Genomic DNA, 24,100 nt, shown 5'->3' with positions numbered 1-24,100 from the left:
CCTTCCATTCTGTCTAAAAGTAAATAAATAAGATCTTAAAAGAAAAAAGTTTAAGAAAAACAAAATGGTGTGAGTTGGTCAAATGACTTTTAAACAGACATTGACTAAATATAAAAATAAATATAAATAAAAAGCATTGAGATGATAAGATATAGATCAAAACTTCAATTACCGATTAGAGCTTGTAATTCCTCTCGAACCCTCCCACATACCAGTGTACAATGTGAAAACATTTAAAGCTGCCAAGCATCGATCTTTAAATCTGAAATGGTAAAAGACAACTTCTGTGCGATTTTGGAAACATTTGAAAGAGGGTTTATCCCCCCTGTATCCTCTTCCACCTCCTCCCACTTCCCTCCCCCAACAATTACCACACTGTTGTCTGTGTCCATAAATTCTCTTTTTTTCTTTTTCCCTTTTCTGCCCCATCCCTCCATGCCCCTAACCCTTCCTGAACTGTCAGCCTGCTCTACTATCTATCAGTCTCTATCAGAGGTATTCAGTCTCTATTTTATTAGTTCAGTTTGTTCATTAGATTCCACCACATAGGAGTGCAATCACATGGTACTTTCTTTCAGAGCCTTTAAATTACAATTGTGTCTGCTTTCAAGTAAATTTAATTATTTCCCATCCATCCAATCAAGTACCCACCCAAGGTGTAAGAACTAAGGGCGGGGAAAGAAAGTTTTCTGGTCATTTTTAACTACTAAAAAGTAAGTATTATCTCCTGTGGAGTACATATGAAGGAAAATGTCATTTCCATCATTTGCATTTAGACAAACTAACTTAGTTTTCCTTCCAACTGGGGGAACTAAAACAGAACTAAAAAATATTTCCCTGTAGCTAAGAATTATCTGGGTTTTCTCTTCCAAGCTGAAGTTTAAGAGCATTATTATGAACTTCCAGATTACCCATGAAATCTGTTTATTTGTCATCATATTTCAGAGGAACTTATAGCATGTATGTATCTCTAAAAAAATGTAATTGTCTTAAAACATAACCGGACAACAGTTGTTTAATCACTCTGGATCATATTTTTATCAGCTAACCTGTCAGGAGGTAGCCTATGCAATAGGGTGTCTTCAGGGAAACCTCGCTCCTTCCATCTTCCCACCTCTTTATCCTTTGCTTATATTTCAGGCATAAAGCAAGAAGAAGAACCAAAGCTTTCTCCTCCCAAAGCTTTTCCTTCCCTTCTTCCACTTTTAGAAGGACTTTACGTACATCTCACTGACCACCAGAATTACCTCTTTTCTGACCACTCTGGTTGAGAGGCTGTGCTAGTGACTAATTTAGCTTTCAAGTTTCTTTAGTAGTGGAAGGCAAGGGAGAAGGGCTTGCAATAGCTTTTGAGTTGCTGATCCACTGTATCTGCAGCTGTGTGTTTTACCTTTTAGAGCAGGTTCAAAGCACTTTGACAAATCTGATACAACTAAAGAGCTTGCTTCTATTTTTTTTCATATTTGATGATAGGTTGATCTGAAAGGATCAATCAATTAGTCATTTTGGCACCTGAAGAAAAACTTTGAGAATGACTAATGCCTTTGGAAAAATTACATAATAGCAAAACAAAATATATTTAATGTACTGTGTGATCTTGGCCAGGAAAAGATTTTTATGTAATATTGATGCTTTTGAGAGGCAGAAAAGCAACAAATATTTCTGGACCAGATAGCAATTTCTGTGAGGCTTTTTATTAAGGCAATTTGTACCACAAGAAAGTGTGTACTTTTGTTTTTTATCTGAGGATACAAACCAAGTCCTACAATGTCACTCTTTTCAACAAAGCAAAGATAGTTCATTTGAAATTCGGAAGTCATTTAAGGGACTCTGTCCTAGACAATTAGAGTGTGATTTTGTGAAATGAATTTACATTTTCAGAAATGGGTGCTTTTGGAAGAAAAGCCTACATTAAATGCCATTCATTACTTTAGAGATGAAATAAAAATAATGGATTCAATAACAGTTTTCTGAGAACCCACAACTTACTTTATTTTATCTTATTTTATTTTTTCAAAAAGCTGTTTGTTTTTCCAGATTTGCCTGTTGACAGTGTTGAGATATAATATCCTGGGCTTGTTATATAAAAATTGCAAAAGAAACTTTATTGTTGTCTTAGTTAAATTTCCTAATTTTTCTGGGAGGATTAGGTCTGTGTCCTGGTCAAATCTTTGTCCTGCTTTATCACAAACTTTAAATAAATTCTAGTGAGTGTGCAGTGCTTTATCTTATACAAACAGCTATTTCTCATGCTGTCTCATGTTTCTCTCAATAATTCTGGAGGTAGGTTTTAGAAATACTCCCACTTCATAGATGAGAAACTGGGTGTCAGCAAGGGCTGGGTTTGTTCAGGTTAATGGGGCCTGGTGCACAGGGAACCCAGTGCCCATCACACTCCTCCTCCTCCAAGGCCTACACTTTTCCCACTCAGTTCTTCAGGAGCTAGTTGTTGTCCAACAGGGTTTTGATCTATGATCTCTTTAAATTCCTTGACCCCCAGGAAGACCAAAAGGGGATGATAGGGCATTTCTCACATAAACCAAGAAAGTACAACCTCGAAGGTGATCTCTTGGAATAACGTTAAGAATCAATTGGGGGCAGGTCTTGCCAAGTCAAAGGCCTCTCGTCTGCCATGAGGGTTTCAAGGAGAGCAGCCTTGTCTTTCTTCCTGCACCCACGCCCCTCATCTTCCTGCTCAGCCCCCGTTGTGGCTGCCATTGCCATTCCAGGGAGTCAAGGAGGCTGGCAGATGTGATATTCTTCCCCCAGCTGCTCGTTACTTATCAAACTTAATTTATGTAGTGAGTCTGTCTTGCAGAATGGTCCTTAGATAAATTTGTTTCCTGATATTCTCCAGGAAAGACACGATGTGATTCAGACTGTTCAACAGAATGTTTTCATGAAGTGGCCACATTTTCAATGGATGACCAAAATGTGCTGCATCCTGAGAGATAGGGGAGAGCAATGCGAGAGGGACAAAGGAAGCACCCAAATGTCCTCGCAGAGGCTTTCTCTCATCAGTCAATACCACCTGCAGGTACAATTCAATTCATAGCATTAAAATGGGCCATTATCCTGTATGACATGTTGTTAGTGAACATATTACTCAAGCTGTGTGGCCTTCTTTTAGTTTTTAGCATAGTATTTCCATACCTTCTTCCCTGGAGGAAAGTGTCGATGTCTGGTTATTTCTTCTAAACCAGCGCTCCATGTCAAGTGGAGGCTCATTCACACACAGGCTTTCCCGGAACTGGAACTGCTCACAACCCGCCTTCTGCTTGACACCCTGAGATGCCTGCAGTTTCCCTGAACCAGTCACAGCTCATGGAGCTTTCAACAAAGTAGTTACAAACTGTGCCCACGAGAAGCCGCCAGGCCAAGCAGCATGATTATGGGCGGAAAGTATCTGAAAGCTGTGTGACCACGAGAGCAAACATGATGAGAGTGAGGGGGAGACGGAGGGATGACATTCTGTCACCCCGTGTTCCAGTGCCTCAGTGATACGCCCTTGCTGGGCTGTGTTTTCTGTATGCTGAGGCCCCATTTCATTTCACTTCACTTCATTTCATTTTGTCTCATTTCATGCATGCATATGTGTGTTTCATTTTTGAATTAGAGGACTTTGTTCCTCCCTTTGCAGTCCCTTCCTTCTCACAACCATTCCCAGAGGCCACATGTAAACTGAAACTAAGTTATTTTTACTGTTATTTCCAAAGCTACTACATATTCCTGTGGAATACTCACTGTTAGGCTGTGGTTAGTAAATTAGACATCCTGGCTGCATCTGTTGAATCTCAATGAAGAGTAGGGACAACTAAGTACTTGTGAGTGGAAAATCACTTATAGAAGCTGGAAAAACAGTTTGGAAGTACAAGAACAGGTTATTTTAGCTTTTCTTTATAACTGATTTACTTGAATGGCATGCATAGCCTAAAAGCATAACTTATATAAACAGATGGGCACTGGCTTTCCTATGACCATATTTTTTTCTAACAATTGGGCTCTGTAGAGCTCTAGTTTGATCAATTTATATGATAATGAACATTCCATTAGCTACAGTCTCCAAAGGAGCCATAGCAATTTTGGGGGGATTTGGGGGAGGGGGTAGAAATCTCATGTAACTCTAAATATAGTATTGCAATAAATAAACATTTAATAATTATTTGTAAATTTGTCTTTATTTTACTGAGGGCTTCAGGGAGAACCTCTTTCTCTCCATCCACTTCCTTCATCTTCCCTTTCAAAAATTTTAGTAATATTTTTATTTTAACTATTGTTTTCATTTTTAAAAGATTTTATTTATTTATTTTTAGAAGGAGGGAAAGGGAGGGAAAAATACAGAAAGAGAAACATCAATGTGCAGTTGCCTCTCGCGTACCTCTCACTGGGGGTCTGGCGTGCAACCCACGCATGTGCCCTGACTGGGAATCGAACCGGCAACCCTTTGGTTAGCAGGCCAGCACTCAGTCCACTGATTCATTCAAAATTTATTGACTTTTCAATAAATTTTAGAGTTTATTTACTTAAATTTATTACTTAAAATGCAAAATGAATTAATACATTTTGATTAATTAAAAAATGAGTCACACCAGCCAGGGCTATTCTTCTCATTTTTAAAGCACCCCAAAACAGTGTATTTTATATGATTTTTAGATCATCTTTACATTCATATAACATTTTGAAATTATAAAGCATGTACCTATTTATTTTCTTATGGCATGTATCTGTATGTTGCTTAGGTCAAATATTCTTTTCTGCAGTTAAAGTGTACTCAGCAAATACCCATATGTATATTTTACTCCAAAGGTTAATATTCATTCTTGAACTTCAACTCAAGGTCATACATCAGTGCTGTACAAACTTTGTTCTAGAAAACATTTCCACTGCATCCTAATATAAACCCACAACTCTGAAACCCTGAGACTTCTAAAACTGAAATTATTTTCCTAGAAATCTTGACACACAATTCTTTGGCATCTAAACGTAAAGGAGTGTGAGGCTATATATAGTCTATTTATCATGGAGTGAAAGTTTTATAACAAACTGCAAAAGTGTTCATGTGTTTGATTCCCTGCTGGCAGAATTACATAAAACATACGCTATTGGTTCCTTATCTTTCTGAAGTCTAAAATGTTTTGGTTTTCAAATTACATCTGAACAAAAGAAGTTTCAGGTAAGAGATTGTGGGCCTTACACACATATGCACACACATACGCATGCACCCACATGTGTGCATTTTATAGGACGTAAATTCAGGAATTTGTAAGTGGAAAAAATATAAACAGATTTTTTATTTGTTAAGTCTTTTAATTTGCTCCTTTTCTTCATGACTGTCCAAGGTAAAATGTGGAATGCAGTGTTTCCAGACATATTTGAATGAGTAACATGTTTACCAAGGAGCTTCTTATGTGCCATCAACAAAACTTTTTTGGAAAGGCCACATAAAAATAGTCAGAGCATCTGCCCCCTATTTGGATGGTTGTACAATTCTCTCACTTGCAACAGTCAACAAAATTGTACTTGTAAAGTCAAGTATCATGTCCACATCACCAAATCCAATGGCTGTTATTCAGTTCCCATTGTTCCTGTCTCATAATAATTGATACTGTTGATCACCTCCTGCTTGAAACTTTACTTGGCACCCAAGACACCACCCTGTACTGTTTTATGGCGCTAATTCATTTGCAGCTGTTTTTGTCTTCTTTGTTGGAATAACAACCTCTTATTAATCTCTAAATGTTGGAATGCCTTAGAGTTCACATCTCATATATGTTCTCTTCTTGATCTATATTTACTCTCTCATGTAATCTAATTTCTAGACCCTTAACTTTAAATACCCATCTATATCTGAAAACCCCCAAAAGTGCATGTCTACCCCCAAATCTCTCTTACTGATACCAATCTTCCTCTGCTTTGGTGTTTATTAGGCATCTTGAATTAACCATGTTGGGAAATTGTATTCCTGATTGTTTCCTGACCCAAGTATAATCCATTCCCCAGAGTTTGCTTTCTCAGTACGTCAATTTACTAACCACATCCAACCAGCTCTTCGAGGGAGTATTTGATCTGCCAAAAATGCAGGTCAGCAAATAGTTGTACTTACTTTTAACTTTGTAAATATTTGGCCTTCGTTTTGAGTCCCAATTCAGCGTGAAGGTAAAATATTTAATTCTGTCATCACCAGTATAAAATCTTTTTAGTCGAATCAAATTTTTATCAGACGATTAAGGTTTTTTGCATGTCCCTCCTTTCTCTTTGGATAGCTAATATGTTCAAGGGCTCATGTAGAATAATGCCAGTTTAGAAAACTCCTGAATCCGGATGGTCAGCAGAGCTCTGTGCAGATGTCTCTGAGGGGCACCTGACTCTCAGGCTGCCATGGTCTTCAGGCTCTGTAAGTCCATCCACCCACTCTGTGTCCTCTTTCTCTTGGTTGTGAGATCCTAAACAGACCATCAGCATCTCTCAGTCCTTCTTAACCCCCTTATTGGGCAAGAAGGCAAAGCTAGGGAAACTTGCACATACTACCCGTGAGAGAGATACAATCCAGACCTTTCAGCTGCCATTTTTCCTCTGTGTGCTATCTATTTTCCGAGTCTTTTAAACCAGTCTTTTTTTAAACTACACTGTTTGTCCCCTGAGAAGGAAGAGGGGAAATCTCAGAACCCCTACTAAGAGATCCATGCTGTCTCACATTACTATAGCCTTCTCTGACTCTTACCTAAACTGAAATAACTTTGTCTAGTCTATAGGTTAGGGAAATTGGTATTTTTTTTTTTTGCATTCTATTTGCTTTCAAATAACCATTACAAAGTATTTCAGGCATATAAGATTATAGGCAATGTACCTTTACCCAATTTAGATAGGAAGCAGTAAGGATCGAATTGAAGACACTTGTATCAGTTTAGACAAGTTAGCAACAAACAACCCCCACATTTCAGTGGCTCAAAACCACAAAAGTACATTATCTATAATCTTATATGCCTGAAATAGTTTGTAATAGGTATTTGAAAGCAAATAGAGTGCATGCCAATTGTTCCATATGGATTGGCAGGGATGGTGTCTCCAGCAGGTAACACAAGCTGGCGGCGACTTCATCCCAACGTATAGACGATCGCATCTGATGCGGAAAAGTCAGCTTTTTTTCCCACCTTTACACTTCTTTCTTGTCTTTGCAATTGCCAGAACTGCAAACACAATACTGAAATATAATAGTGATCATGGACATGCTTTTCTGTTCCTCATTTTAAAAGGAATAATTTTAGCTAGTCACCATTAAGTGTAAGCTTTCATTGTGGTTGATGATGTTTTGCATAATCTTCATCTTTATCCAAACTATCATTTAAGCCAAAAATGCACTTTTTTTGTGTGCAGGGGAGAACATGAACGCAGTCCCCTACTACCAGAAAGTATGCAATCAAGGGGAAATCATTTGGGGAAATCACATGGGTCAGCACATCCTGAGTGAAATGGATAAGCCTCATCCTGGGAAAACCGCCCATGTGATGATATCTGCCCTGCTAGGTAAGTACGAAATGTATTTCTTCATTCTTTTAGAAATTCGCTTTTGATATTCAAAACCAAATGATGGCATGACAACCATTTTAATCTTTTCCTCGGCATTTTACAGTATGTTCTGATTCTCTGGGACAAGAAGTGTGGAATGCTTCAACCCCCTTGTATTAATGGGGAAGGATTTTATGGTTCAAATAAAAGGAATTGTCAGGGATGACAGGCAAATCAGTTATTATACCAAGATATTACTTAGTAACATGACACTTAAGGATTTTTTTTCAAAATTGTACTGCTAACATTCATCCTTATTATTGCATACAACTGCTGTTCAGTCATGTTTATGTTACTATTGATCCATTCTCATGCTGGAGTTGTTTTCGGGATTTTACTACTGTATAAGAGATTCTGTGAACATTACTGTACATATGGCATGGTGCTGGTAGGAGTGATGGTAGATGTGTGCTAAAGTTTCTTTTTCATATATGATTAACAGGGAAATTGCTGGGTTATAGGATGTATGAATGTTTATCTTTGCAAGATATTGCCGATGGTTTTCCAAAGTGATTGCAGTAATTAATACTTCTTCCAGCAATGTCTGAAAGATCATAGTAATCCAGTCTGCTTCAACACTTGGTATTATCAGATTTCTTACTTTCACCAAGAAAAGGGGCTTGAAATGGCATCTCATTTCTGGCATTGATTTGCATTTCCTTGCTCACTAAAGTGGCTGACCACTTTTCTACAGTTTTTCTATAATATGTACTCCCTCCTCTATGAAATACCTATTTATGTCTTTATATCTACTATTGGGTTATTTGTCCTTTTAACAAATGATAAAAATATAGATTGAAAAAGTCTAAGACACTTAAGAGAAAGAGGACAGCTTTTAATGTCCAACAAAAATATAATTTTAAAGAATAAATAGCTTCTTCAGCTTCAGTAGCTGATGGTCAAGTGATGCTAAGATGGACTGAGGGTTTAAAAAATAATTCCAAACTAATTAACAGAGAGGTGTTTTTCAAAGAAATTATTTTTAGCTTGTAGGTCATTTTCTGGGTTAAAATCTGCAACCTTTGCCTGATGTTAAGAGGATGAAAGTTGCTAGATAGTTATTTTGCTAGTAAAGTGAAGAGGAAGAGCCAACAGCACTGGGAAAAACTAGGAGGCAGGCTCCATGCTAGATGTTCCCAGTCGATCTCTATTTTCTGGGATCTCATTCCTTCAGTTAGCATGGTCGACATGAGAATGCCAAACCTGCAGAAAAATTGTTTACGTTCATTAGAGTTTACTTGAGCCAAACAGAGGCTATACCTGGAAGCAAGATTCAACAGACTAAGAAAAATGCTTCCCAGAATGACAGTTTGCAGCTTCTTTTGTGCATTTGGAATGAAGGAGGGAACATAAGGAAGATTACATGCAAGTGAAAGAAAATAAGGTAGGGATTGGATTACAGTGGCAATTTTCAACCTTTTTCATCTCATGGCATACATAAATTAATTACTAAAATTCTGTGGCACACCAAAAATATTTATTTCTGCCAATATGACAGAAAATAGGTATAATTTTGATTCATTCACACCAGAAGGCTGTTGTGTTGGCTGTTGTCTTTTTTTTATATGACAGTTTAAGGGAAAAAGAGGTCAGTGCCCCTGACTAGTAAGATATTGTACGTTTTAAAAATTCTTGTGTACACTAATTGAAAATACTGGATTACAGGATCATTAACAAGATTGTGTGCTCTCTTGAGCGTGGTTATGCTTCCTGAAAGGTCTGAAAAAGAGTCATTTCAAAGGTATTATTAACCTAGATGCACAAAAGCAATGCACAGGGCCTCCTTAAAGTGAAGGTAAACCTTTTACTAAAGGAGTTATACCTGGGCACAACTACCCACCATGCCCTGTTCAGTTGGTTATTTATGATCAAATCACCCTGTAATATTACTTCTGGTTGGAATTAGTGCAGTACCCCTTTTTCATCCATAGCACCCTTTAGAACTTTAAGAAAGGGAATATTGACGTAGATGTAGACAGAATTAAGAGACATTAAAAAAGACATATGGATGTGAGTTTTATATTACAAAAAATATATTTTATTTATTTAACTATAAAGTTAAATATCTTTTTAGGAATCTGCTGGAATGTTTTGATTCCAGAATTAGCATAGAGCACAACATAGACATATCATGATCTCTGGTTTGCTGCTTCTTTGGTTTGCTTTACTAGATTGATATACATCCTGCTTCAAAATCTTACTGTGTAGTTTTTGTGAGCGAAGAAACAGTTTTCCTTTTACTCTTCTAGGTTCTTGGCTCAGACCCCCTATAATAAAAGAGATTAACAGGAGAAAAACAAACAGAAATTTAATAACATATATAACTCCTGTGTACTTGGAAGAGACCCAGAAAAACTGAGTAATTCCCCAAATGGCCTAAGCCACCTCCTTAAATACTCTCTCCAGCTAAAGACAAAGGAAGCTGTTGGGGCAAGGGGAGCCAGTAATGAAAGCTTTCCAGGAAAGGCACAGTAAATAAAGATGAAGTTGTTATGCATATTTAAGTCATTGCCTTCTCTATTATTAAGGGTTTTTAGAGATTTAGTCATTCTTCAATTCCTGGAACAGAGGAGGGAGACATCTTTATAAGTGGATATTTCCCTTATACGTGTAAATGTCCCTTACAAAAGGATAACTTCTATTCAGTCCTGTCTCTGCTGCCTTTTTAAAAAAAATATCTATATAATCAGCCTAAAACTATCCTTATGACAAAAAGACATATTTTGGGGTGACTAATTCTGCTTGCCTTTGTTTTCAGTTTTCATAATTATAAATCAGAGAGACAATGTAGATGAGAATAAGTAAGTGAATAAGTAAGTCAATGAGTAAGTAAACCTGATTTTTTTAAAAAGATTTTATGTATTTATTTTTAGAGAGGGGAAGGGAGGGAGAGAGAGAGGTAGAGAAACATCAATGTGTGGTTGACTCTCACGCACCCCCTCCTGGGGACCTGGCCTGCAACCAAGGCATGTGCCCTGACTGGGACCCAAACTGGTGACCCTTTGGTTTATATGCTGATGCTCAAACTACTGAGCCACACCAGCCAGGGTGTAAACCTGATTTTTAAAATCTTACTCTGAACAACAAAAAAAAGTAATACTACTGTTATAAAAGTTAAAGATAATATACATGTTTATGGATGTGTTTGGTTGAGATTCAATAGAAATCTAAAACAGTATGTTGTATATATTTGAAGAAAGTAAACAAGCAAAGATCCAGCAGAAGGAAAATGATAAATATATAGCACAGAACTACATTTTATGTCCTTTTATCTATTTGAATACTACAAATTTAATAATATTCAATTCAATGAATCAAAAGAGGACAGAAAAGGAATTGGAATTCCAGAAACAAATAGAGTATCTTCTAGAAAAATATGATAAAATCAATATCAAGCAAACATGATCATAAAAAGTTACATGGTTTCCATTTCTACTTAACTAGAAGAGAAGACGGTATATTGATATTTGCTTTAGATGGTAGAAGGAAAATAAAGTTGAAATTATGGGAGGGAAAATGCTTATTCCTCAGCTAATAGAATATTTTTGTGAAATAACAAAATTTCAACTGAGTAAATTTAAAGATAAAATTGAATTTTATCTAATACTTCATGAATTAGGCTGCATCCCATCTAGCAATAGAAAGGGGCTCCATGGAGCTGCCAAAAAAGAAAGATTTTTTTAAAGGCACAGAGAGAGTGGAACAAAGGGAATGATTAGCCACGAATGCATTGTTTAAGGCAAGGTTTCTTTGGTGGTAAGGGGACCAGAAGGGGTTTAGGATGGCCTCCTACTGCTGGCAGGAAATTGCGCATTGACTGGTCATTTAAAGGTCACATTCCTGGGAAAAGCTGAAGCTGCAATTATGTTAGGTATTAAATCTTGGTGGAGCTTAGCACAAGTCATTTCTTTTTGGGCCTGTTTTCTCTCTCTCTTTCTGTAACATTTCTAAGAGCAAGAGAGGGTAAGAAAAGCAAGAGACCATGTGTATGTATAGATATATAAAAAATATATTTGGATAAATTTATAAATTGGTATAGATGTGTGTGATGTGATTTATAATAAGAAATATGTATTTGATCTTTATCCCCATTTATGGCACAGGGCTCCTAAAACAGTTGGAATTCCTAAGTGATTAGAACAGCAACGGTGTCTTTTTTTATGTCAAGGAATAACTTTTGTTAAGCACCAAAGGATGGGGGCTGGTTGTCTGGAGAACCAACTATGCTTTAGAGGGTTGGAACTTTCAGTCTCCTTTACTTAACCCCTGGGGTGGGGATGGAGGGATTGGAGTTTGAATCAATCACCAAAGGCTAATGGTTTAATCATTATGCCTATTTAATGAAGCTACCATAACAACCCAAAAGGATGGGTTTCAAAGAGCTTCTAGGCTGGCGAATGAACATACATAGACTTGGGAGAGGGTCACATCTGGAGAGGGCAGGGAAGCTTTGAGTCCTTTCGCCATACCTTGCCCTGTGCATCTCTTCCATCTAGTTGTTCCTGAGTTATATCCTTTTATAATAAACCAGTGATCTAGTAAGTGAAATGTTTCTCTGAGTTCTGTGAGCTGCTCTAGCAAATTAATTGAACCCAATGAGGGTGTTATGAGAACCTCAGATCTATAGCAGTTTGGTCAGTAGTGCAGGTGACAACCTGGACTTGCTACTAGTGTTTGAAGTGGAGAAGAGGGTAGTGTCGTAGAACCGAACTCTTGGCCTATGGGATGTGACACTATCCCAGAAGAGTAGTGTCAGAATTGAGCTGAATTGTACGACACCCATCTGGTATCTGGAGAATACATGTTGGTATGGGAAAATCTCCCACATTCCCCCACATTGGAATTGGTGACACTTTTACCTTGGTAGATGCATGCTTTGACTTCATATTCATATACATAGTCTTCCAAATGGCAATGGCCTTTTTGCATAAGATGAATGTTCTTTATAACAAATCGACTATCCTTGTTTATGATCCATTTTACATGTGAAAATGGAATATATATCACAGTAACCAAAGAGAATCAAGGACTAAGCATTCATTCAAGTTCAAGTTATGAACTCTGAATTTATGTGAGTTTTTTGAAGCCTGTGTCCCAACTCATTTGAAAGTATTCATCTTTGCAAATAAGCATTCACTCTTGTTTGTGCTTTATATTCCCAATATGTTGGATAAAATAGAAAAGAAGAAAGTGGTATAGAATACGTTGTTACTTTTTTGTCGTATAATTTATCCAGGAATAGATTATTGGACGAAAACAGATTTCCTGTGTGGTTCCTAGCAAATCCTTTGTTAACTGTCCACACCTACCCACATAAACCAAACTATCAAGTTGAATTTGGGGCATAAGATGAGATTTACCAATTTTTGTTTGTTTTGTTTTATTTTGTTTTGTTTTTGCCAACCCTACATCTAAATATATTATGCCCTTGGACATATCAATGACTTTTTGTGTGTGAAAAGGGTAGGGAAGTCTACTCAAAGGCACAGAGTCCTTGAGAGTAGTGATTAATGAATTTCTCAGAGTCTATAAGAAATCATACTTTAAGGCTATTCAAAATTTATTGAAATGTCAACCCCATTTTCCAAAAGGCATAATCATGAGATGAATGCCAATTAAATTCAAATTCCAAATGCAATGTCAAAGAACCTATTTAGAAATATCTCGTGTATTAGATTTTTTTTTTTGCTTGTTTCTTTTATTTTTTTCTTGTTTTAATATATGATAACATCAATAGCTGAGTGAGTTTCAACTGTGATAAGAATTCATTTACTTTTCTAGCTGAAACCATTGTTAATTACTGACATGAATTGTATTTTCTGTCCCAGTGGACAGGTTTATAACTCATGATACCTGTTCTGTATTATTCCTTTTTCAAATTTTCATCTGATGTGACTTCATTTAAAAGGGAAGAAAAATGAATACCTATTTATCTTCACAAATGTTTACTAAAAAAGATGGGGGATAATTTTGTTAATGTTTGAGATGCTGGTGACTTGCCCAAGATCACATAGTCATTCCATATGAGACCCTGTATTCTCTCATGGGTCTGACTACCTCTAAAGCCTATTCTCTTACTGCTATCTCCAACTGCCAAACTTTCCTGTCTTATTATCTGAGCTCTCTCTTCTCTCACTCTGCTCAACCATGGTTTCTGCACAGAAAAGTTGTGAGAGGTTTTCATAAAAGATATCCTCAAGATACATTGCTTTTGTATTTACCCCTGTTAAAGTTGCTTGACATGTTTCAGTCTTTAATCTTTTAACTTTTCTCCCAATTTTTCTTGGATATATAATTCCAACCTCAGTTTGCTCTACTGATAAAGAGGAAAGGTGCATGGTTATTGACATTTTTAAATATCAAAAAATTAAAAATGAATGCATTTGCTTGCAACTATACTTTTAATACTAAAATGCTACAGCAATGCTGCCACAACTAGCTTAATGCAACAGCCAGAAAAATTTAAAGTTGTCATCTCTTTCAAGAGGGACTCTGATCTCCATTTGTCAGCCTACCTTGATCTAATCTGTCCTTGTCTATTGGGTTAGAGGAGCAGAGGAGACATTTGGGAGAATCAATAGGTGTTACAGGGTGTTCTGCAAAGGAACTGACACTTGGTGCCTCATTTACTGAAGGGTGAAAAGTTGACTGCAGGGCCAGAGGAGGATTGCAAGATATGGTCTAAATTAGATCCAAACACCTTATAATCCTTTAGAATAGTATTAGCCAGGTTAGTGCTGGGTAAATCTGTATTGGGTACCTACTAGGGGGATGCTCTAGGTGAATTCTGGATTGACAAGATTAGTCCCTTACCTTTGAAAATCTCATGAAGAATCTTATAATGAAAACTTGTCCCTTCATACCCAGAGCTCACATAACCAAGCTTGAAAGACTCAGCAAAGAAAGAAAATGGAGAGGCAAGTGGGGACAAATCTATGTTAGAAAAAAAGTCGCTAAATTGAGGAGAAAATAAGAGAGACTAATATATCAGCCCTGGATAGCTTTGCCTGAGCATGGGATATTTCTTCTGTCCCTTATTTGTACTTCTGTTTAAAGCTCTGTATTTCTTAAACAAGAAATCACCTGTGGTCCCACTTCAAACCTAATGGATCAGAATCTGTATGAAACGGACCTAAGGAGTGCCAATATTAACAGGGGCCCCTGGGTGATTTTATTGGGAAGTTTAGGAAACATGACTATAGCTGGTGCCTGAAACTCCACCATCTGAGGTTATTTCTTTGTTAGGGCAGCAGATCTCAAACATTCATTTGCACAAAAGATCCTAATTCTCCAGTATTTGAGCTCAATACATTTAGTCTGACAAATCTTCTCAAAGGTTGGGGAATATTCATGCTAAGAATGTTAATGTTTCTGCACCCACCCTCATAGAGTTTAAGTGAGTGGGTCTGCTGTGGAGCCAGCAGATTTATCTTTGTTTTGACTAGTATGTTCAGGGATGCTGATGAAGGTGATCCTTGGAAGGCACTTGAAAAATACTGGCTCAATTAGAATTGATTCCTCTTGAAAATATACACATTTCACTCTTATACTTTGCAGTAAAGGAAGGATTTGAAAATTGGGTTTAATTCCAGATTATACATACATTAGACTATAAACTCTGATAGGACAGGAGTTTGGATTTGGGGGCGGGGCAGGGGCATTGTTTATTTCCCCTCTTTTGTTGTGATGTACTCCCAGCACCTAGAAGGGTGGCTTTTACATAGTAGACACACACAATTTGTTGACATTTTTAACCAAATAATAATAATAAGTTATAGGCTGCAATAAAAAATAAAAAGTGTTTATTTGAACAAAGGAGGGACTGCAATCTGGGGCAAAGATTCAGGTAGCAAGCTAAACTGTGCTCCAGAGGGGATAAAGAAAAACAGGGTTTATAAAGGGCACAACTTAATGGGCTGTTCTCATTTCAGTCCTCCCTGTGAATGAAGGACTTGTCCAGGTCCACCGGGATTGGTGAGGCTCATCCTGAAAATGGAGGATTTGGTTTTTGAAACTGATTGGCTCCTTTCAAGACGAAAGATGCAGATGGCCTGCTTACCTTGGTGAGGAGGAGGAAGTCAAGTCCATGCATGTTCGTGCAGCAATCATTGATCCAGGATGTTGGTGGGTAGCCTTGAGCTCAGTGTAGGAACAGGTCAGCAAGCTAACATGAGTTCCAAGGTCTGAGACGAGATGTGCATAAATTCCACATCCTCACTGGCCTCACAACTGTCTTTTAAGTGAGTCTCTTAGTGACGCTTATTCCATTTTATCTTTTCTATGATCAACTTAATGAATGAACTCAAGATGTAAAGATCTCATGTCTCTTACTCTTACGTTCCTCCCGTATCTTTTAATGGCGTGTCATAACCAGAAAGAATATGCAAATGAATTTGCAAATAGAGGTGGTAGTGACAGGGGTAGAGAGGAAAACTCTAAAACGCACAAGAAATTCATCAGAGAGAGGGAAGAATCAATAAAGAAAACCCAGGTTGAGAACGGGCAGCCCCTGCGAGTAATACCGGCCTTGCCCTCACACCCACAGCCACCAAGTGTGCTCCCAGAGCAGTGGTGCGCATGCGTTTCCTGGATCTGTGAGGTGGGCTTACATTGGCCGGTGTCTGGGGATCTCCGCATGCGTGGAGGGGTGGCCTGCACATTGTGCGCATGGCTGTCCACTGTGTGTGGCCTCGCTGGGCGTCCCCACACCATACGACTCAGCGCGCCTCTTGTACGTCATAACTTTGGGGAGTGGCTGCTGCCATTTTGCTGGTGTGGAAGCACCTCTGCAGGGTGAGCGTTCGTTCGGGAGCCGGGATCTGGGAGCCAGGTTCTGGGAGCCGGGTTCTGGGAGCCGGGATCTGGGAGCCGGGAGCCGGGAGCCGGGATCTGGGAGCCGGGATCTGGGAGCCAGGAGCCGGGAGTCGGGATCTGGGAGCCAGGAGCCGGGAGTTGGGAGTCGGGATTTGGGAGCCATTACTGGGAGCTGGGAGGCGGGAGCTGGGAGGCGGGAGCTGGAACCGGGAGCCGGAACCGGGAGCCGTTACTAGAAACTGAGACCCATTTCTAGGAGCCGAGAGCCGGGTGCCGGAGCCGAGAGCTGAGAGCCGGGAGCCGAGCCAGGCACGGGGAGCTGGGAGCCGGGAGCCGGGAGCCGGGAGCCGGGAGCCAGGAGCCGGAGAGTGGTGACTGGGCGGGAACCCTCACCATGGCGTCGGCACCCCTGCGTGTGGCAGTAGTGTGTTCCAGCAACCAAAATCGGAGCATGGAAGCCCACCATCTCCTCAGCAGGAAGGGATTCAGTGTCCGGTCCTTTGGAACAGGGACTCATGTGAAGCTTCCAGGACCAACAGCCGACCAGCCCAATGTTTATGATTTCAACACCACGTATGATGAAATATACAGAGATCTTGTTCGGAAGGACAAAGAGCTCTACACGAAGAATGGTGTTTTGCACATGTTGCAGAGAAATAGAGAAATCAAGCCAGGGCCTGAAAGGTTCCAGGATTGCAAAGATGTATTCGACCTGATCCTCACCTGTGAAGAGCGAGTGTACAACCAGGTGGTGGAAGAGCTTAATTCCAGGAAACAGGTGACCTTCCAGATGGTGCACGTGGTTAACTTGAACATTAGAGACAACTTCGAAGAGGCCAGCCTGGGGGCGTTCCTGTTTTCGGAGCTCTGCCAATGCGTTCAGCTTATGGATGACGTGGAAAAGGAGATCGGGGAAGTGCTACTGGAGTTCGAGGTAAATAGTGGCCAGACCTTCCTGCACACCATCTGCTTCTATTGACGGGCCACTGCTGCCTCCTTGAGCTGCAATCTTGAACTTCCTCCTGTTAAAAACGTTTTCTTTCTTGATATTTGTGTTTACTCTGAGTGCTTTTATTGGTGGACAGTAGCAGAACCCAAATAAACTGTACAGATGAGAAGATACACATAAACCTGGATTAACAGCAGTCAGTTTTTTATCTCATTTTTACTTATGAGTGGGATATTGTTTATGAAGTTTTTTTCTTTAACCAAAAAAGAAATAAACAGTTTATAAGTACATTTTTCCCCAATATGTGTGTCTTTCATTGTGTATCACTCCCCTCCCCCCTACCTAGCTGAAATGTACAAATACCTGAATAAAGCAACGGGGCTGTATCTACTAGGAAAGAACCTGCAATTGTCCAATAAACTGGTGTTTCTGGGAAAAAAACAAAGCCAGAAGGGATGGGGCCCGCAGAGCTATCTAGGTGACTGCAGTCTTGGACACCCTCTATTGGCCCCAGAGGCTTTGGGTTGCCCACAGTGATGGGAGAAGACACTGTTAGAGCTGCAGCATGGGAATCCAGAGGGTGAGGTGTTGAGCAGTGGGAAGAACCCTGGAAGTGAGATTATAGCTCTCCCCTTCCTTATTTTCTGAGCTTTCCTTATGTGTGTGGAGTTGTATAATCTCATTTGGTGTCAACAGGTGGATGGGGCCAAGTCCAGTTTCCTGCTCCACCTCAGTTCTTTTCAGCCTTGTATGGAATTGTGTCCCTTTGTTCAGCGCCTGAGTGTTCACTTGCCCTTATGTTGGGGAAAGAGACAGTCTGGGTGTTAGTGACCTCACAACTGAGAAGAGACCACCAGCCTGTGCTGTGCACCTCTTATGCCTTCTCCAAGGGCTCCTGCCAGCAAGGAATGACTCCGAGGGGTTGGAATTGTCCCCTGCAGAGACAGGTTTGTTTCTGCCTTAGCTCTGGATGTGAGAATGTTAGGGGGAAGGAATAATGGCTCCTCCCAGCTGTTTCTACATCTGGGATGGTGTACTTCGAGAGCTGCATATTTTCCAGGGTTGCAGGCATTGAGGTTTTAACAATGAGATTTAGGTCTAACAAATGGAATGCATAGCAGTGTATGTGTTGTAGTCACAGGAGATATGTTTTTTTCCTAATTATTAAGTGCCATGTAAAAGATGAGGGGTAAAAAATGGAATGGGGTCAATGAATCATGTTTGTGTAGCTCTATTCTGGAGCTTTCTGAATGTGTTGGTGCTAAGGAAAATTGCACAGGTGGTGTTCTTAGGGGTTTTCCACAACATGGACCAGGATTGCTCTTGGAATATGTAGGATGCCAGAAAATTTCCCCTTGTTCTACACAGATCTGCACTGTGTGTGTGGCTTTCCAGGGCATAAAAAAGACTCATGTCAAAGCTTAGTGCAGTATTTCTTTTTCCTGTGACAGGAGAGTTTTGAGGAAACTAGCTTCGTTGGAGGCCCAGGAAACACAGGTTACCCTACTTTTCTAAAAGCAAGATGTTTTTCTAAAAACAGGATGTGGTCCAACATCATTTCATTTTCAATAGCTACCTTGGAGAAACCGCTTACTGTGGAACAATCATATCATTTGTAGAGCACTTGATCGTTTACCAGGCAGCTTCACATGTGTTTTGAGCCCCACAATGAATTCGAAGGATTAGATTTATTGTTCCATTTTTTATCATACAAAAGGCTCAGATTTTAAAGAAATTTCCAGAAACTTTCAAAGCACACAACAAATACAAATCTCATTCTAAATCGTATACTATTCTCCCAATAGCAGCTTCTAACTCTCACAATGAATGAAGAATAAAACCCCGAATTTGGAGCAGGAGGTTTGGATAGAATGTGTCAGAGTCTTGCTCACTCTGACATTTGGATGCCAAGACAAATCAGGCAGGCACTTGGGTGGTTTGACTTAAAGAACTGGTTCCTAGGGTATGGTCCCTGGACCAACAGCCACATCAACATCACTGGGATGCTTGTTAGAAACAGAATCTTAGGCCTCAACCCAGACCTGCTGGATCAGAAACTCTGGGGAGGAGCCCAGGGTCTGTGTTGTAAACCAGTTCTGCAGGCGATCCAGATGCCTGCTACTGTTTGAACAACACTGACTTAAAGGTACAGTCTCACAAATTTCCTCTCCTATCCCCTTATCCCACAATTTAACCTTTAGTTTGAAAGCCTTTTCTGTTACATAATCAGCATTAGTCAGGAAGATTTTATCTATAACAGTGAATGAGAAAGAGGCACAAATGCACTAAGAGTTTGGAAGGGTGAGCAAGCTGAGGGAAAAAAATTACTGGTTGAGAGCATAGAGTTAATTCTCAAAGGCTGTCGGGACCCTCGGGTCTTGGGACTTCAGAGTTGAGAAAAGAAAACAAGAAAGAAAATGAAGAAAGGGCTGAATTTACATTTTCTACATGTATACTTTCCAATTGTGCCTAGACTAGTTCTGTCACAATCAGTTTTCCTGAAATGCTATTGTCATTTTAAATTGATAATTCCAGCCCCCCACAATTTAACCTTTAGTTTGAAAGCCTTTTCTGTTACATAATCAGCATTAGTCAGGAAGATTTTATCTATAACAGTGAATGAGAAAGAGGCACAAATGCACTAAGAGTTTGGAAGGGTGAGCAAGCTGAGGGAAAAAAATTACTGGTTGAGAGCATAGAGTTAATTCTCAAAGGCTGTCGGGACCCTCGGGTCTTGGGACTTCAGAGTTGAGAAAAGAAAACAAGAAAGAAAATGAAGAAAGGGCTGAATTTACATTTTCTACATGTATACTTTCCAATTGTGCCTAGACTAGTTCTGTCACAATCAGTTTTCCTGAAATGCTATTGTCATTTTAAATTGATAATTCCAGCCCATTGTTCCAGCTAATCAATTGATGCCATCTACTAAGTTTAAAAACAAAAGCATAGTAAGTGTGACTCTCAGTAAAAACCATTTTTACGAAGACAGGGGGCATCCCTACTTTAAGTCTGGAAAGGACCTGGGTAATGCAGAAGTAATGTATGTTTGTCCAATGAAATGTGCCTGGGCGAGCTCCTAGGAAGCCCATGAATGTAGCCCTCGAGGGCATTCTGTGGGTTTGGGGAACTAACAACGGAGTACAAAGTAATGGCAGGAGTTGATCGCTCCTCAGAAAGCCCAGCTTGCACTGAGTGAACCCTCTTCCTGGATATTTTCCAGTCCTTAGTTTATTTTATGAGTATCTGTCACACAGTTTAATAGGAATCACAAAGATGCTTTTTTGTCCATGCAAATAAATCAAAAGAGAAATGCTGTGTTCCTCCATAGCAGAGAGAACCCCTTTCCTGTTGTTCACTTTGTCCACGTTTGGGCCAGCGTAGGAGACTCACTTCACAGAAATTGTCACGATGCCAGGAAGTAGTCCTAGTCTTGAATCTTAGGAAGAAGAAAGGTGTGTCCTTTGCCAGACCTTTTGAGTCTCTCATGCTAAATGGAGACACAACAGTAAATTTTATCCTATAATATAGACATTTTCATTTTATATGTTCAAGAGAAAACTGTTAAAGCCCTTGCTATATGAAGGTTATTCATTTCTTGAAGACACGTGCACAAAGATTTGGAGAATAATTTTCCTCAGGTCAAATGCCCTTAGTTTCAGGAGCAGATGTCACTCTTTGTAGATCTGGAGAGCCGAACTCCAGATACTGTCATTTGGGACCTTCCGCACTTTTTGATCTTGGCCACATGTATGTATTTATGATCATGCACCCCACACAAAGCCCTCCAGTGTCAGCCCATCTTTTCAGATTCATTGTTTGACGCGTCTCTGAAAGCCATTTTCCTACAGGCCATACTTATTTTTAGCAGTTTTCTTGAGATATCATTGACATAAAAATTATGTATATTTGAGGTATGCACTTGTTATTTTGATACACATACACATTATGAAAGGGTCACCACAGTCAAGCTAGTTAACATATCCATTACCTGTACATGGTTACCATTGGGGTGTGTGTGTGATAAGATTTAAGAGCTACCCTCCCAGAAATTTACAACTATACAAAACAGTATTGCTAACTATCACCACCATTGCTTTACATTAGATCTCTGGAACAGGACAAGTTGTCAAACTATTTCTCAATTACCTTTTTAAAAAAAATGATTTGGATATTGGTCCTGGGAGGAAAAAAACCTTAGATAAATCTAAATGAGCAACAACAATAAAACCTCTGCTCCTTTGAACCTCATACCAGTCACCTGTGACATTATCTAGGATTCCCATTATCCACTCTCCTCATCCTGTCTTTTGTACCTCTGTTTATTCTCCATCCCAACTCCACCATCCTTGATGGCGTAAACATCCTTATAAGAAATGTCTCCAGTCTCCAGTGCTCCAGCCTCCTATTGCCTTTACCGGGTGGGCAGGTAGCAACTGGTATGACCCCTCTCCCCCAACGCCTCCAACCCCGGGGTCACTAGGGACCAAACTCCAGTGTAGAGAGGGAATAATGCTTATGTAAATGCAGCCTAAAATTACATGAGGTGTTTATTTATTTTTTTTATCTTGGAGATGTCCTGGCCCCTGGTTGATTGAAAATGAGGATGTGTTTCCTCAGTCAGTGAGATTCCCAGAGATCAGTCAGAAAGGAACTCTTGCACCCAACGGTGGGCCACGTTGCTCTGTGTCCTTACAAGCAACTGGACTGTGCTGTAATCACATGGCAGGGGGCAGGTGGGTGACATAGGTGTTCTCTCCAGGTTTTCTGATTTTGTTCCAGCCAGAATTCACCTCATCACTTCTTTAGGGAAAGGGGTTGAGAGTTGTTTGTAATCGCTTTCATGACAGAACAGATCTCTGAAAACGATTTAACTCCCTAGTTTGGTTTTTACAGCTTGTGATCGGGAAGGTTGTCACCAAAGCCAGCTGTTGGACAGAAATTAGTATGGGACTGTGGAGACAACAGAATGAAGGAGGAAATGGGTTGAGAGCTCACTGTGGGGAGGTGGTGTCCAGTCTGTCAAAGTAACCTGAAGTCTTACGCTACCTCCTGATCGAACACTTGCAGGGGCCGGGCATAAATTACATATTTTAATTCTCTACCTATAAGGTATGTGATTTTGTTTTGTCTATTTGTTGATGGTTAAACCTATGGCAGAGAGAGTATAAGTTGCTTGCCTGAAATGGTGGGGCTGAGGCTCCAATGCAGGAATGCTTAAGCCCCAAACTGATGGTTTTCAGCACCCTGCCCTCTTTCTGTCCTTGATGCTACTCCTGCCCCACGCTTCTCTCCTGAACTTCCAAACCCCCAAGTTCATTGAGAAGTAATCTACATCTGACCCATCTTTGCATTTCTCACATTGCTCCACTTGATCTGTATATAACAGGTGCTCATTATTTCATTGTAAAATGAATGAGTAGATACATTTTTATAAAACAGACCTGCATCAGGCCCTGATATTTGCAGGAGGCTTATTCACAGAATGAAAAGAAAAAATAAAAGCAAAATCTCTTTCCTCCCTGGTCAATAATGTTTTAACAGGTACAATGTAAGGAGAAATACATAATTCAGGGAGGGGTGGCAGTATGTTTTGGTTTGTGAGGAGGATGTCACAGCGGAATGACAGGCTCCAGGGCTGCAGCCCTCCCTGCATCTGCTGCCTTACAGTGACCTCATCATGGGCAGAGGGAACCTCCCTGCCCCTTGACTTTCAGCTTGACCTGCAGACTTGCTTTGTCCCATGGCACGTGGGCAGAAGTGACTGACAGTCAGTTCCAAATCTAGGCCCTACACGAACGACCTCATTTCCTCTTGCCCTCTTGCACCCAAGCATCAGCGTAAGGAGAGCTTTCCCCAGCCTGGAAACCAAATGAGACCGGTTAAGTAGAGGTGGGTCAGCCAAGCCCACTCTACTTTTTCCAACTCCCTGTTCTGTGCCCCTTCCCATCCAATTGCAGATAAAGTGAAATAAAAATGTCTGTCAAAGCCGCTGAGTGTGTGGCAATATCTAATGGATACAGGAGATATTCCCATTGTTTTCAGAGCTAAACGCCAGGGGCTCTAGGCCAGGAATATGCTATACTAATATAAGCAATTGCTCTGTCTCTCACCTTTTGATTCTTTAAATACAGTTAAACATCAGAGATTGCCCAGGGCTGAGAAGCTAGGACATAGTCAGCCAAATGAATAACTATAGGCACTCCCCAATCTGTCAAATTGTCAAGAAGAGAAGTCTCTCTGGGCTTATTCCTGAATGTAGAGATTAATTCTGTATTAGCAAGTTGTACTTGGATGTTTATAAGAAAATTTTTAGTATTGTCTGGAATTTAATATGTGGTTTCTGTAATATGTGTGTGTGTGCACGCACACACATGCTTGTGTTCACATATTGGTTTTCAATCTATGCCCTCGTACATGCCACTGGGCCTAGTTTATTTAGCTCTTTATAGTCTATATTTAGAGATTTAGACTTTTCTGGTGCCTTTCCAATATCTTTACCTCTGATCAACTCCAGATGGTTTGTTTATTAGTATAATGTAAAGAATGATTTTAATTGTTGACTTGAGTGGTTTCAACATATGTGGATTGGCTAGAAATAATGTCTATTTTTTCAGCCTTTGCAGGACGTGGATAATAGATCCTGAGAAGCCAGAGTCCTGTACCTTTTAGGCAGGTGCCCCAGTTCTGTGATTAGCTCTGGTTCTTATATGTAGCCATTTTTAGGGGAGTCTGAATAGTTTCATGTTGGTCTTACATAGAAATTTGCAATAA

The 24,100-nt window shown here is 39.8% G+C and overlaps 1 protein-coding gene and 1 non-coding gene across 2 annotated transcripts; one reads left to right on the top strand and one right to left on the bottom strand.

Moving 5' to 3' along the window:
- Positions 1–7,371: 7,371 nt before the first annotated feature.
- LOC129065289 (U1 spliceosomal RNA) lies at positions 7,372–7,532 on the bottom strand. Its single transcript, XR_008528561.1, has one exon. It is a non-coding gene; the product is annotated as a U1 spliceosomal RNA (small nuclear RNA).
- A 9,242-nt stretch (positions 7,533–16,774) lies between these two features.
- On the top strand, positions 16,775–17,359 carry LOC129065181 (RNA polymerase II subunit A C-terminal domain phosphatase SSU72-like). The gene has a single exon (XM_054566411.1). The coding sequence runs from the start codon at positions 16,775–16,777 to the stop codon at positions 17,357–17,359; it is 585 nt and encodes a 194-aa protein (XP_054422386.1).
- Positions 17,360–24,100: the final 6,741 nt, after the last annotated feature.

Source organism: Pteronotus mesoamericanus, unplaced genomic scaffold (assembly GCF_021234165.1).
Source record: "Pteronotus mesoamericanus isolate MK-2021 breed Mesoamerican mustached bat unplaced genomic scaffold, CSHL_Meso_final contig_173, whole genome shotgun sequence".
NCBI lineage: Eukaryota > Metazoa > Chordata > Mammalia > Chiroptera > Mormoopidae > Pteronotus > Pteronotus mesoamericanus.
This window is presented reverse-complemented; position numbering and strand designations above follow the sequence as displayed.

What these genes read in the sequence shown, in the direction of transcription:
- LOC129065181 (XM_054566411.1), top strand. Translation starts at nt 16,775, where the DNA reads ATGGCGTCGGCACCCCTGCGTGTGGCAGTAGTGTGTTCCAGCAACCAA.